Raw genomic sequence first — 14,307 nt, forward strand, 5'->3', positions numbered from 1 at the left:
TTGTTTTGATTTAGTAACACAAACTTCAAGTGTTCAATCTCTTTTTGGATTAAGTCTTGTAATTGAAAACAATTATTTAAAAGTTTTGATAATATAATAATGCTCTTATGGCTATATGGTTATCTGATTTTTTTATTTCATTTTATTATTGTGAACATTATATTCATTAACACCAACATCCATAATAAATTATACAATGATTCAAAAACTCTTATTCATTATTGTATTCATAATAATACAATTATAATACTATTACATTCATGCATCAAGCTATCTAATTTGATTCATTCATAACCCTTACTCCACATGTTCACAATAATTGCAATTAAAATACCATCCATAAAATATACATCATTTTTAAATCTATTATCAGTAATTTTACTTGGAGTTTTCTTATTTTTACAATTCATTTTCAATCTCATAATTTACTCCTCCAAATCAAGTAATCTATCTTTCACTCCCCTTATAGAACTTCTGAATCTTCACATCTTCGATAACATCATCCAATCATTTGAAAAATTTGCAATATGTCCCATAATAAGAACCAAAAAACATACTATAAATGATAAATATAAATTTCAATTTAATGGAACACTCAAAATTTAAAAAATAAATTGAATTAACAATTACCCTATAGTTTGGACACCTTAAGAACAATTTATCTAGATTATCCACTGTTCTAGACTTGTATATTGTTATATATAGTTGACAATTACACTTAAGAGTGATTTTATGGTTTAACCCTTTTTCATATGTTGAGTCATTCCTCTAATTCCAGCCGCTCCCTTCATTCTTTTTTTTTTTGGCGCTTCGTGCTTCTGGAACTTTCAGTGTTATTCATTATGCGTTGTGATAGGATTTTGTTTCAAGATGAATAATTGGAGATTATGCACAACTAAGATTTAAGGCATGTTAAAATCAAACAACATTGAAAGACTAATTTATCCTCATTAGTTAGAGTAAATCCAATGTGACATTAACGGATACCTTAATCACTTAAAAATCCACCAAACTCCGTTGGTCTTAATAACAAAAGGTTATAATATGTCCACATTTTATTTTGGTGGATACTACAATGAAGATGGCAAAAATATCTTCTCATGAAGATGCTTTGGTTAAAAGTGTGGTTTATTTATTTAGCCACACTTTAAACAAAAACAACACTTTTATAAATATCAAAATCTAACCATACAATTCATCATTTAAGGGTCAAAAAGAAATATATTCACATGAAGACAATTATAAAATCTTCATTGTAGTATCCACTTTTTATTTTTGAGAAGATATATTTATCACTTTTTTTTTCAAGAACTAAATTATCTGAACACAAAATCCTCATAAATCTAATTATCACTCTACTCAAAATTTTAAATTTCTAATTCATTTAATTTGTATTTATTAAACCCAACAAATTTACTGTGATTGGTTGGACTGCTTGGTATGGTAATGATATAAGTATTTGCTGTTAGTTCACCGATCATTCAAACCTAATGTTCTTTGCTTCTCAACTCTTCCTCCCTGCGTTGCTGCCTTTCTTTCTTTCTTTCTTTCTTTCTGTCTTTGTTGTGTAGCTTAGCTAGCTCTCTGCAGCTACTGATTCCATTGGAACATGTTACTTCTTCTTCTTCTTCTTCCTGAATCCAATTCGGTTAGGCAACAGTTTCCGTTCCATGGAGGGATCAACATCATCACCGGCGTCTTCGTCCCAATCCCTCGCTTTCTACGACTTCCTGGATCGCATGCGAAACCCTGCTTCTCTCGATCTTCTTCGATCAATTAAGAGGTATATAAACAATTATCGCTATCGCCTAATTCCTTTTTTTGTTTTGCGTTCATTTTTTAATTTTGTGGTGCATTGTTTCGGTTCTATTTGATTTCTAGCTCTTATTGTGCATAATTTCCGTGTATTTGAATTCTTTGAATTTCGATTTGCATTACGGATGACTTCATGAGATCTAGTGGTTCGTTGATTATACGCCAAAGATTGTGATGATGAATTGATTCGTCTTTGGTAAAAGTAAATACCAGAAATTCTAGGTCTGAATGTCATTTACACGGCATTGTTCGGTTCAATTAGCGGCAATAATATGTTATATTGTCGAACTACTAATTGTAATTTAGGAATGCATCAATGTTTATGACCCTAGCGTGTTATTGAGACACTGCAAGCTTGTAACTCTGCTTTACATGGAAACATATATGTTATTATTGGTATTGTTGTTTGTATTTCTATTGGTTGAAAAGATTGGTTGGTTGATGATTCTCTTGTCACATGGTTCTTGCTAACAAATAATTATATGGAGATGCAATACAAGTATACTTGAACAAAATAGTCCCTGCCTCAAGGTTTTAATGAGGCTTGAACTTAAATAGAGTTCTTTGAATGTGGTGCAGTTTTAAATGTTGCATTCCTTTTATGTTGGATGAGATTTATTGTTTTCAGCTAAGAGCTAACTCGTAAGAATATATAAAAAAATTTCAATTAATTTATATTGGGATGCATGGTTGCACACGCCTTTTCTTTCTGAAGATGCTTCATCAACCCTTTGCTCTTTCTGATACATATCCTATCCCTTAATGCAAATTGTTTTCTCAGCTTCATTGTATCATTTTCATTCTATCCATGCAATCCTGAAAGTGATGGGAAAAGAGTGCAAGAGTTCTTCTCAACAACAGAAACTGCAATAAGAGATCATCCATTGTGGATGGGTGCCACTGAAGAAGAGATTGACTGTGCAATGGAGGTACGAAAATTAGTATTGTATAATTCTATATAATATGCTGCATAAAAGTTCTGAATATATATGTCTTTCTATGTGCTCAGGAAAAAGGAAGTTATGTTAAGTACAATAAGCCCTTTTGTGATCCATTTAATGCCATTTCCTGTGCCTTGTTCTTCTTTTTATAATGGCTGGTGGTTCTTTATTTTGACTATACTTGTTCAGAAAAATTCACCATTATATTTGGTTAATAGGTAATAAAATCTAAACAATGATGCCATATTTTTGTACAATATCATATTACTGCAGGAACTAATTAACTTTGGCATGGAATATATGTAGTTGCTTTATGCAAAGTTGTGGTAATCTTTTTTGTACGTTAATTCTGTCGGCCCACTTCTGGGGGTCTTCTTCCTTTGCAGAATAGGAGATTCCTTCTTTCTTTTCTCTGAACATTCCTCGTTCATTCCTCCAGGGTTTGGAGAAATATATAATGACTAAATTGTTCTCCCGGACATTTTCTGCTTTGCCTGAGGATGGAAGGATTGATAATGACATATCAGAGAAAATGTGCTTGCTGCAAACCTTTCTGAAGCCTGAACATCTGGACATACCAGCACTTCTTCGCAATGAAGCTTCATGGCTGGTATGCAGCTTTAAGATGTGTATATTTGTGTTTTGAAGTCTTTTAACTTTCTGAGGGAATGTGTAAGAGAGTGGGGATATAATTAGGGTAATTTTTATTATATAAACAGCAACATAAACATTAGCAGAACTGTGAGAGAAGGAAAAGCGTGGAAGAACACTGCTCTGGAAGATAGACTTCCTTTAACTTGCACTAGATTTTTAATTCTTTGATCCAACAAACACTTTTTTTTTTTTTGCTTTTTGTGTTGAGCTAGAGCAGAAGTCTTTGTTTGAATTGTCTCCCTTCCCAATTTTTTAATCTGTTCCAAGGCTTCCAGCCTTTCTATTTAAAAGGATTGCTTATAGCAACTACACTTTTGAGTTTTTGCTTGATGGAATGACAAAAATTGATTCTACTTTCTTTTTTCATGCAGCTGGCTGAGAAAGAATTGAGGAAAATCAATGGTTTCAAATCTCCTCGTGAGAAACTATTGTGTATAATGAATTGTTGTAAGGTCATCAACAATCTGCTGCTCAATGCAACAATTTCTGAAAATCATGTGCCAGCTGGGGCTGATGACTTTCTCCCTGTGCTCATATATGTTACAATAAAGGCAAGCTTGCTTGGTAATTAGCCATTTTGCAGAGTATCATATTCTAATTTCTGAACAACCAGGCCCATTTTTCGTTATCTTTTTTCCATCTTTGTTTCAATTATCATGATTGTAGTATGATATATCTATGAAGGCGAGAAACTAAGGACTGTAGAGAAAAATTGGCTTCCGTTGTTACCTTCTTAGACCTATTTAAACTCAAAATTGACTCTTCACAAGACCAGAGGTGCATACAAGTGGAGTTCCTTGTCTTGACTAAAGCTCAGTGTCCACTAACTTGATTCCAGATGATTCATACCTCAGCTAAACATAAACCCTCTATTAGAAGTTGCTAGGCATTGGAATTTTAATTCCAAAACTAAACAATTACATCCTGATCTATATGATGTTAAACTTTGTGATTAGGTGGGGATAGCAAGCAAAGTGCCTAGGACTTTCTGCGGGGTTGACGAGCTGAAGTTTGCAAAGATAAAGATAGTGTTTCTCTTCATTATTTGAAGTACTGTATATTTAGGCCTGTGGTCCATTAACACTGTCCTATGACCTTGTTGTCTATATATTGATGCCGACTTTGATCATCAATTGCTTTTAAAGAAAAGTGAACATTCCCTTTCTTGATTTTCTTCTAAATTTTTTACATGTTATGGTGAGTCATTTTCTGTTATTTTGGTATCTTGGAAGGTATTCTTATTAGAAAACCTTTTGGTATGTTACTTTCAGGCCAATCCTCCCCAATTACATTCTAACCTGAAATTCATCCAGTTGTACCGATGGCAAGCAAAACTCGTCTCAGAAGCTGCATATTATTTCACAAATCTTGTGTCAGCCATGGCATTTATAGTTGATTTAAATGCTACATCCCTTTCCATGGATGAAGACAAATTTGAGGAAAACATGGAAGCAGCCAAATTGAAGAGCAAATTAAAAAGTGAAGAATATCAGATGATCAAACAAGGGGAGGCCAAGTGCAGTTCATCAGGCAAAATGTGTGACGAAATTGAAGAGACAAGAGGTCAGTTTTCTTATTTCTTGGGTGTTGTTTGAAATATTAATTACTGGTGTCCCCAATCACAATCATTGTATTTGTAACCCTTTTCCTAGTTATGTCGCTTGAATCAAATTATCCATATATGGAAGCTCAGAGTCGAGAGTTGAAGGAGAGAGACGTTGACAGATTGTTAAGTCTCTACAAGGATTTAGTTTTGAAGTATACAGCCTTGTGCAAAGCTATTGATTGCCTTCCAGTTTCAGAGAAAGAACCAATTATTAGACGCCTAAAGAAGCAGGAAACAGGCAGTCTGGTTGCACCGCAGGGCCAATGAATTGGAATAGGTACGAGAACTGATTTTGGGAACAACGGTTAAATAGGCAACTTAATGCCGAATTTACTTGTGAAAGTTATTTATTCATTTTTAAAAATGAAATCCATTCTTTAATTCGACTGCAAAGCACAGGTGAACGACGGATTAAGTTGCCTATGTATACTGCTGACTGCTGTACGTAGTTTTTAAGGATTTAATTAGCATGTGAGATACAAAATAAGTGGTTACAGTAGTTATATATCTTCCATTGCTCGATAATTTCAAACAGGAGCCTAGAAACGCTCCAAAAACAAGGAAGCTCCAAGGAGTCAAAACATAAAACTATACACGCATACATTACAAAACTATATACACTCATCGTACACCAAAATCTACAGTTATGTTACAAGCAACTGCTGCACAGTCCGTTGCCACTGCTTCATCTTTGCAAGAAGCATTCGATAATTTGTAAGACTTGTTAGCTTCAACATCGGAGTCTGGCAAATTTACAGCTTCCTGACGGTACGAGCTAAGGCATCTAAGACACACAAACTTAGAAGGTATTGCATCACAATTATCAATTCCCGCGCATCTCGTATGCTGCCAAACACTGCAAGTATCACATGCTAACATTCTTTCTCCATCATCGTCCTTAGCCCCACAGGGGCAGTCAACTCTCCATGTCTCTGTACCCCGTTCCATTCGGAAGCGGCTTAGACCATACTTGGCTGGACACTTGCCTTGAATTTTGACCATCGCACTTGTTCCAAGCAAGAATTTTAAGGTGAGCGAGTCACTAATTGAACCATACCCTATTACTTCCTCAGCTTGAAACCTCTTGTACATTGCATACACCTCTTGAAAAGCACTAGTGACCTCCCTCTTAAGGTCAGCAACAGTAGCACTCAAAGGCAACACGATTAGTTCTGGTGGCGGGGATGGATCATCTTTCGGCTGATCAGAAAGTTCAACCTGACACCACAGTCTGATGACCGGAGGTTGTTCCATGGCCACCTCTGGCTTGTACTCTTTCACAAACTGCTTACAGTCAAGAAGCTTCCTTGCTGAATCAGCCACACTTTTCCTCATAACCTTGGGTCTATAGCTCACCATTTTGTCTGGGTGAATTATCGAATCAAATAAAAATGCCAGATCGGATATGACTTGCTCTTCTGATGGATGGCTTGAATTTCGCGTAAATCCATCACAGAACGGTTCTAGCCTGTTGTTAATGGTACATGCATCAGTGGCACTACTATAGAAGCATTTTACAAAAGAAATTCAGTACATTATTCCCTTACCTGAATTCTATAGCACTAGTATTTGGATTGCATCGTGAAGCAACTACCATTCCGTTGGCAGCTAATTTTCCTTCCAAATGCTTAAGACTGTAGTCTAGAAGCTCTGGAGATGAAACACCCCTGCAAACTGCACCCTTGAGAACACGTCTAGCAACCCATTTGACCTCCCTACAGGAAGCTGATGCAAGCAATACCTTAATCAAAGCCTGTTGCACATCCTCAACATCATGTCTTGTCCAAGCACACAATAAATTACATTTGTTGGAGCCTTCATCCTGTTTAGATATTTTTTTCGTCATCATCTTGCGAAATTCATGGACCAGTGTCAACAAAAAGGAGAAGAGGTCTTTGATTGTTAGAAGTTCAGTTTCAGCCAACGACTGGTAAAGAGAAATAACACACTGAAGGCGGCTTCGTGGTCCCCGACCCTGGAATGAAAATGAGGACAAGGGCATATCTGACAGGGTATTCACTGCTTTCTGGTAGGCATCTTGTGTAAGAGCATAGCTGCCATTTCCAAATTCATAACCCCAATTGCCATACCACGAACGGCTATTGGTGATTGCATGGAGCACTCGATATTCCAACCCAAATTTCTTGGACAAATCCATCACACTAACCTTCCTGCACAAATATTCAACACAATAAACTACAAAGCAAAGAAAACAAAAGAAAAATAAAAACTCAACAAAAAATGACCAAAGGATTCACACCTAACAGAAATTGCAGAACACAGTCTATCCCAAAATCCCATAATATCAAATCCAGAGAGAAGCTTTGAGCCACCTTCTCTTCCATTGAGAGTAAGCAGGTGACCATAACCATTGGAGTGGACAACACCATGCAGGAGATGGGTGTTATCGTCGATTTGTTGATACACCCAATCCTCAAGATCATCCACAGTAATGTTGAAGTCACATGATTTGCACCTAACAATTTTAAAAAAACAAAACAATCAGCCACAGATCAACTCATCAAGATCTTTCCACGGGAAAAAAAAGTTTGAGACCTTGGTTCAGATAGTTGGACAAGATTTTCACATCTGGAACAAGGTCTTTGGTAAGACTCAATGGATTTACTGGCAGCCCGGATAATGAAATGATATCGCTTGCGACAGACGGGGTGACCGCTCCACCCTGTTAATATATATTTTTTTATAGACATAAGTAACTCTCAATCGTGTGTATCTATGCTTGTGTTATTTTAGTTTTTAAGAACAAATTATATTATTTAAGCACATAGAAAACCAAGAAAGAAAAAAAAAATCATTTATAACAGCAGCTGATAGTAATATCTAAGCCAAAAATAAGAGACTGTGCTAAGCTATCTTAAAAAGGAGTTATTCAAGGACATAGAAAGCAATAATATAATTAGGAAAAAATCTATGTCTACGCCAAAATATATATAATTAAGTAATAGCTAAAGGATTAAAAAATTTAAACAAAAAAAAATAACAATTGTTAGATGATCACTAAATAATATTAGATTAACATGCCGGGTAAGTAGAATGCACGCGAGTAACTCGAGCGATTCAACTCACCAACGACTCGACACTGGTCACAGTACACTGAACTTCGAGAGCGCGTGACATCTTCCTCCACAATGTCAAGCGTGACCACCGCAGGCGAGAGATCCGGGCCTTCGACAAGGTCACCAACCCGGAACAAGATCTGCCACGTCATCAGCGCCGGGAAGAGTGAAGGCGGAAACGTTATGCGACCATGGTCTGCCAGGAACCGCTGGACACAGTTGCGAAAGGGTGAGTCCAAGGAAGCGCCGGCGGCGGAAGGGAAAGTGAGAAAGTCGTGGAGATCGGCGGTTACTCTTCTCTTCATCCTCTTCGTAGGCCTCTCGTTGACCACCATCACGAAGCCCAAGGAGGCTAGCCGGTCGGATAAAAAAACGACGCCGAATGAAAGGTAAAGTAACGAAGAAAGCAGATCTGAAGCGTTAGAGAGTGATTATGCTATTTACGTTGCGAAGAAGAAGCATAACAGGCGGAGAAAGATGAAGAACCGAAGATGAAGAAGAAGGAGGCAGATACGACGGCGTAGCGATGAAGGCGCTCGTTGTTGCTTGCTGGGTGTTGTTGGTAGGGTTTGTTGTGTTTTTTTACTTTCTTTCGATTTTTGATATTTGTATATATCCACTTTTCCTGAGGGCATTATCGTCATTCGACTTCCTATTGGCGGTTCAATTTTTCCTTTCCTTTTCCCGTCTTTATCAAGTCTCAAACTGCCCTTTTAATTCTAACTAAAATAGCCGTTCTAGAATTTTACAAACAAAATAGAAACATCTTTGGCAGATAAAAATAACCGAAATCTAATTTGATCAGTGATGTCATCTTCAAATGTAATATTAATCTGCAAATCTATTTTAAAAAGGAAAAACTAATAAGTTTTGCACTATTTAGAAAGATCTTAGAAATTACTCACATTGAAAGAATATAACTTATTTGTATTTATATAACTAAAAAAACATGTTTAATATTAATCAACAGTGTTATAATAATAATAATAATAATAATAATATCGACATTCAAATATGAGTATCTGACATAGATATTAAGGTTTGTTTAAATTTTTAAAAACTTAACATTATAGGGTCATCTAACCAAATCTAAAAGTATAATCAACTTGTATCTTTATATGTGAATTAATAGTCTTCACGTGCTTATTGTATCACAGTACAATTTAATTTAATATAACTATATCATATATATAGATAACAATGCTCTTATCAATTAATTTGAATTTTTAATTACATGATTGATTTTCACTTTCATATCTGACTTTATATTTCTATTTAGTCACCCAAAAAAAAAATCTGACTTTATATTTCTAGATAAATATCTTATTATCATTTACGAATATTACGATGTAACAGAACAAATAGCTTAAAAATATAAGTACAGTAACATCCTTAAATTATCACTTTATTGGTGCCGGCAAAGAATATGATTTTTTTATTTAAATTAAAAATATATAATATTTACCGATTTAAATAAACGTGTAAGTATTTACTGCAGTGAAAAAAATTTCGGATGCACCCGAGATATGAACAAGACGAGATCTCGGATACAGTACATCCGAAATATAGCTTTAATTAGCTTTAATCCATTGCATCCGAGATATACACATTTTTTATAATTTGGGGCAATGTATCTGAGATACGTTCTAGGATAATTTTTATTTATAAACGTTACAATATTTTTGTAAATTTAAAATTACGTGTATTATTATTAAAAAATTATTATAAAAAATTACGTCTATTATTATAAAAAAATTACTATTAAAACAATATAAATTTAATTTTTATTTTTAAATTAATCCAATTTTTAAAAGTTATATCTTGCCTTATGTATTTAAAATTAGCAATTCGAAATTGATTAGTACATTATTTTCTTAAAAATCAACCCATTTGAATTCGTATTCAATGAGAGTACATAAAAAATTATATCAAATTAGATTGATTTAAATCTATTCTATCTTTCAATCTATTCTATCTATCTATTCTATTATATAAAAATCGGATTTTTGTATTTAATGACGAAGCTGACATGGTATGCTTTTGAGAGAGTTTCCTAATTTATTTCTTTTAATTCATTAAATATAATTTATTACAATTGATTAATTATATCCATTAGTTGATTTGATTGGATATTTAAATATCACACAATATAATATTATGTATATTAATTAATTGAATATAATTGTTAGAGTATAATTAGGATCAATTAAATCAATTAGCATTATTCAACATATGAATATTTATTATATGATATTACGTCTTTATTATTTTGATTCTCTTATCACCTATAGATATCCTTCTATATTGTATCATTCTACACAATTTGAATACTCACAAATCTTTTTCCTTATGTTCTCTCTTCCCTTTCTAACATGGTATCAAAACTATGATATCCTCCTTGAAAAAGATGAGTTGATTTTCTTAGTTGAAATCACTGTATATTTCATACTTTTCTTCCATTTCATTTTTTTCCTTCTCTTTTGTCAATGCTTTGATACTTTTCTGACCTCACTAATTAACTCATCCACTACTTACTTACTCTCATGGAGAAATCATGTGTTTTTCATCACTTTTCGATAGTTTGTCATCTCTTTGCACTTTATCACTTTTCATCAGTTTTCCGACAGTTCACCATCTTTTCAACAGTTAGCCACTCTTGCGGCAGTTTTGTATAGTTACTATTGATTTTATTGTTTTCGTTTTCTTGAATTTTTCTTTATTTTTTTATAACTTAATAATTTAAATAAAAAAGTAAAGAAAGGAAAAAACAATGGCCAAAGACAGAGGTTAGAAGCCTAAAGCAGCAACAGTATTCCTCAGCATTATTATTATTAATATGAACTTTATTATTTTTTTTCTAACTTTGTTTAAAATGAGTTTAGTTTTTTTTTCTTTGTTATTATTAATATTTTTATTATTTTTTCCTCTAATTATAAATTTTTTTATAATAATTCTTTGATAGAATATTTTTTTGGTCTAATAATTTTATTCCTATTTTTTGTCAAAAATAATTTATATTAAGAGAAAAAAAGATACAAATTAAATTTTAAAATTTAAATTTAAATAAGATGTGCAAAGGATAACTATTGAATTCATTTAGTAGATTTAAACTCTTTGTATTATCGTCATTAAAAATTTCAAATACTATTATAAAATTCTAGATATTTTTTATCTTATTGTTCTTAAATTATACATTATACCGTGTATTTGAAGAGTTTTATCTTTTTTGAAATAAGTGTGACATTATATAATTTTTTGGATACAAAAAGATAATGAAGTTGAAGTGAGTAATAAAATTGATTATATAATAAGATACAAATTTTTAGATTTTCTTGCACAATTGACAAATTTTTAGTTTCAAAATAAATTTTTACTCTATTTTTTATCTTTTGTTAGATTTTTTTTATAATTTTTTCTTGATTTTCTTAATTAATTATAATTGTAATAATTTATCACAAATTTGTATTTTATAGAAAAAATTTATCAATCATAAAATTATTTGTTAAAATTCTAAGTTAAATATGAATATTGATTTTTGAAATAGAATAAATATATTTTAAATTTTTTGCATCTAAAAATAATATTCTATCAAAGTTAGAATTATTTAGATGGATAAGTAATTGTGAATATAGAATTATTTAGGATGGATACAACTAAGTACATCTTTTTATTGAAAATACAAATTTAAAAATATTATATTCAATTCTCAACAGTCAACCTCTCATTCAACCATTGTATGTTCAAAAGATTTTTGAAAAAATGAAATAATTTTAGGTATATAATTTTTTGTAAAAATTTAATTAATTCAAGATATTTATAGTCGTTGATTAGAAAAGTAAATTGAAATGACAATTTAATATTTCTATATTCTTAAAATATTATTTATTTATTTTTCTAGCATTCTTTATCATCTAACGCTCACGTTAATATAATTTAATTCAATAAAATTATTTATCATCATTTGATTGAATAAAAATTCTATTTTATCTGAAAATTTTAGGATTTCTCAACCTCAAGATCATCCATGTTAAATCATTAAGAAATATAACTGAGAGTACAGAAGCGTCCCTTCATTCGAGAGCATGATTGAGATCAAAGAGCTTGGCTTTTGTGGTTCTTTAATCTTCGTCAACCAAAATTTTCTGTATCCCTGATAGGGCTGAATCACAACTCTACAGCAGCAATAATAAACCCTAATAATAACGATAATAATAATAAAATTACCTATTATAATACAAATAAACAATAAATTCTCAGCACAACCTTACAACTTAAAACCCCTCACTATAACTTCTCTCTCAACAAGTCTTTCACCTCTTCTGCTTTTGCTTCCTGCTTTTTGCTTTCAGATTCAGTTTTATAGACTCCATCACCGCTCTTTTCCAACACATGGCGTTCATGCAGCTTGGGAGCCTGACAAATGCAACCTGCGTTTTGCTCCTGACTGCTGGCAAATGCAATTTGCATTTTGAGAGTTCCAAGTGATCAACACGTCAGTCATTGCCTGCATGTAGAGAGCAGAACACGTTTTGAGCTTCAAGTTGCTTCTTTGCCAAATGCATGCTGCGTTTTGGAGCCTGCATGCAGCTCTACCATTTTCATGTGCAATCAAAATGTAATCTACGTTTTACACTCCATGCAACAATATATGAGAACAACACCATTCTTACTTCCATTTTTTAATTAATTCCTGACATAGTTACAATACTTTTGACTAAATTCCTATCTCTACATGAACCTCAAACTTAACGCCAAATCCAACCCCAAAAAGATGCCCTAAAGCTTGGCAAACGTCATAGTACATGTGTCCAAGTTAGTGCTCTAGACGGCTAAGAATAGTCTTTTATAATCCCTATGAGTCCTTCTGCATGTCACATTCTCGTCCTTCATCATAAAGCCATCTAAAATACGTTTAATGACTGGGGTTTGGAGGGCCGTCAACACACTTGTTTCTCCATGAAGTTACGTATCCACTCTTTTCCTTACTTGAGACAACTCATATTAGGTCAGGAGATAATCATTGGCCTGATAAAGAACTAGTTCATAAATCTTATCTTCATAAAGGGTTTATCTTTTTCAAAAAATGAAGATTCCAATGAAATTATAGTGAATTCATAGTGCTAGCAAAAAGAATAGGCCTTAAAATCCCTTTGACATGAGACTAAAAAGATAAATTTACCAATAACTATAGGACCAGAAATAAGGTGGAAAAGTTACATGAACTTCACGTCCTCTATGAAACTTTACAATCATAAAAAACTCACAGCAAAGACTCAAATGAAGATCTACAAACACTGCATAAATGATCTGAAGTTATATGTCTTTTAAAATGGAACTCATTTATCAACAATGCTTCCTTAGCAACTAATCAACAAAAATTCTGAATTTTTTGAGGTACTTCAAGCCTCCAAATTTTAAAGTAAAACTCGACTTTATCATTCTTTAGAAAATTTAAGTATAGACTACAATCAATAGAGTTTGGAAGTCACACAACTATATCCTTCCCCAAAACATCTGCAATGCACTTTAAATCTCATTCATTTCCATCAATAGAAATACAAACTCTCTCATCAAACATATTTTTAATTAAATGGCTCTAAACAAAATCAACAAAATCAAAGATACTTGAGATCAAGTGGTATTTCCAAAAGTTGACTAATAGAGTAAATTTTTTATAGTAGTTCTAAAATCCATGTGATTACCTAATGTGGTTCTTGAGATTCCAATTGTACCATTGTAGTCCTTTAGATTTAGCTTTAGATATCATAGTAGTCCCTAGACATCTTTCAAACGATGAGTTAGTTGTCACAGTGCTGACGTGACATCACTTTGCTACCGCTGCAGGGTGCCAAAACGTTGCATTTTGGTTTGGCGCCCAGCTGTGTAAAAAACGACGACATTTGAATGAGGTAGCATGTAAAACAATTTCGATTAAACTCAAACACTTCATTCGTCTTCTCCACTTCCACCCTCCTACTTCTTTGTCTTCTCTTCATCAATGGCGCAGTTCTAGAGTTCCGTTGGTAGGGTTAAAATATTTGAGAGATGAACTCATCCAATTCAAGACTCATTTAGTCATTCGTCTCCTCCACTGCAAGTCTGCAAGCACGATGTTCTGTCATTTTCATTGTTAATGAAGGTAACTATTTTTGTTATTATTTTTTCAATGCAATAACGGTTCTTCGCTGTATTTGAGTTGTGAGCGTGGTTGGGA

The 14,307-nt window shown here is 33.0% G+C and overlaps 2 protein-coding genes across 4 annotated transcripts; one reads left to right on the forward strand and one right to left on the reverse strand.

The window, feature by feature from the left end:
* LOC107629743 (vacuolar protein sorting-associated protein 9A) lies at positions 1,463 to 8,458 on the forward strand. Of its 3 annotated transcripts, none has more exons than XM_016332625.2 (7): positions 1,464 to 1,783; positions 2,597 to 2,744; positions 3,196 to 3,366; positions 3,782 to 3,961; positions 4,682 to 4,973; positions 5,063 to 5,293; positions 8,062 to 8,458. In XM_016332625.2, the coding sequence occupies exons 1-6, from the start codon at positions 1,671 to 1,673 to the stop codon at positions 5,281 to 5,283; spliced, it is 1,125 nt and encodes a 374-aa protein (XP_016188111.1). In that variant the 5' UTR covers positions 1,464 to 1,670; the 3' UTR covers positions 5,284 to 5,293; positions 8,062 to 8,458. The 3 variants fall into 3 exon arrangements, with proteins under 3 accessions (XP_020973911.1, XP_016188111.1, XP_016188110.1); XM_016332624.2 differs by lacking the exon at positions 8,062 to 8,458 and adding an exon at positions 5,552 to 5,736; XM_021118252.1 differs by lacking the exon at positions 8,062 to 8,458 and having other exon boundaries at positions 1,463 to 1,783; positions 2,639 to 2,744; positions 5,063 to 5,523.
* Positions 5,465 to 8,787, reverse strand: LOC107629741 (PHD finger protein At1g33420). Its single transcript, XM_016332623.2, has 5 exons — positions 8,104 to 8,787; positions 7,573 to 7,699; positions 7,277 to 7,492; positions 6,564 to 7,187; positions 5,465 to 6,484 (listed from the first exon to the last, which is right to left on the reverse strand). Exons 1-5 carry the CDS (start codon positions 8,426 to 8,428, stop codon positions 5,638 to 5,640), a joined length of 2,139 nt encoding a protein of 712 aa, XP_016188109.1. The 5' UTR covers positions 8,429 to 8,787; the 3' UTR covers positions 5,465 to 5,637.

This window comes from Arachis ipaensis, chromosome B03 (genome assembly GCF_000816755.2).
Source record: "Arachis ipaensis cultivar K30076 chromosome B03, Araip1.1, whole genome shotgun sequence".
Lineage (NCBI taxonomy): Eukaryota > Viridiplantae > Streptophyta > Magnoliopsida > Fabales > Fabaceae > Arachis > Arachis ipaensis.

What these genes read in the sequence shown, in the direction of transcription:
- LOC107629741 (XM_016332623.2), bottom strand. Translation starts at nt 8,428, where the DNA reads ATGGTGGTCAACGAGAGGCCTACGAAGAGGATGAAGAGAAGAGTAACC. An exon ending in TGACCAGTGTCGAGTCGTTG is followed by an intron (nt 7,700 to 8,103) that starts GTGAGTTGAATC and finishes ATATATTAACAG; the next exon opens with GGTGGAGCGGTCACCCCGTC. An exon ending in GTCCAACTATCTGAACCAAG is followed by an intron (nt 7,493 to 7,572) that starts GTCTCAAACTTT and finishes TAAAATTGTTAG; the next exon opens with GTGCAAATCATGTGACTTCA.
- LOC107629743 (XM_016332625.2), top strand. Translation starts at nt 1,671, where the DNA reads ATGGAGGGATCAACATCATCACCGGCGTCTTCGTCCCAATCCCTCGCT. An exon ending in AGATTGACTGTGCAATGGAG is followed by an intron (nt 2,745 to 3,195) that starts GTACGAAAATTA and finishes TCATTCCTCCAG; the next exon opens with GGTTTGGAGAAATATATAAT. An exon ending in GCAATGAAGCTTCATGGCTG is followed by an intron (nt 3,367 to 3,781) that starts GTATGCAGCTTT and finishes TTTTTCATGCAG; the next exon opens with CTGGCTGAGAAAGAATTGAG.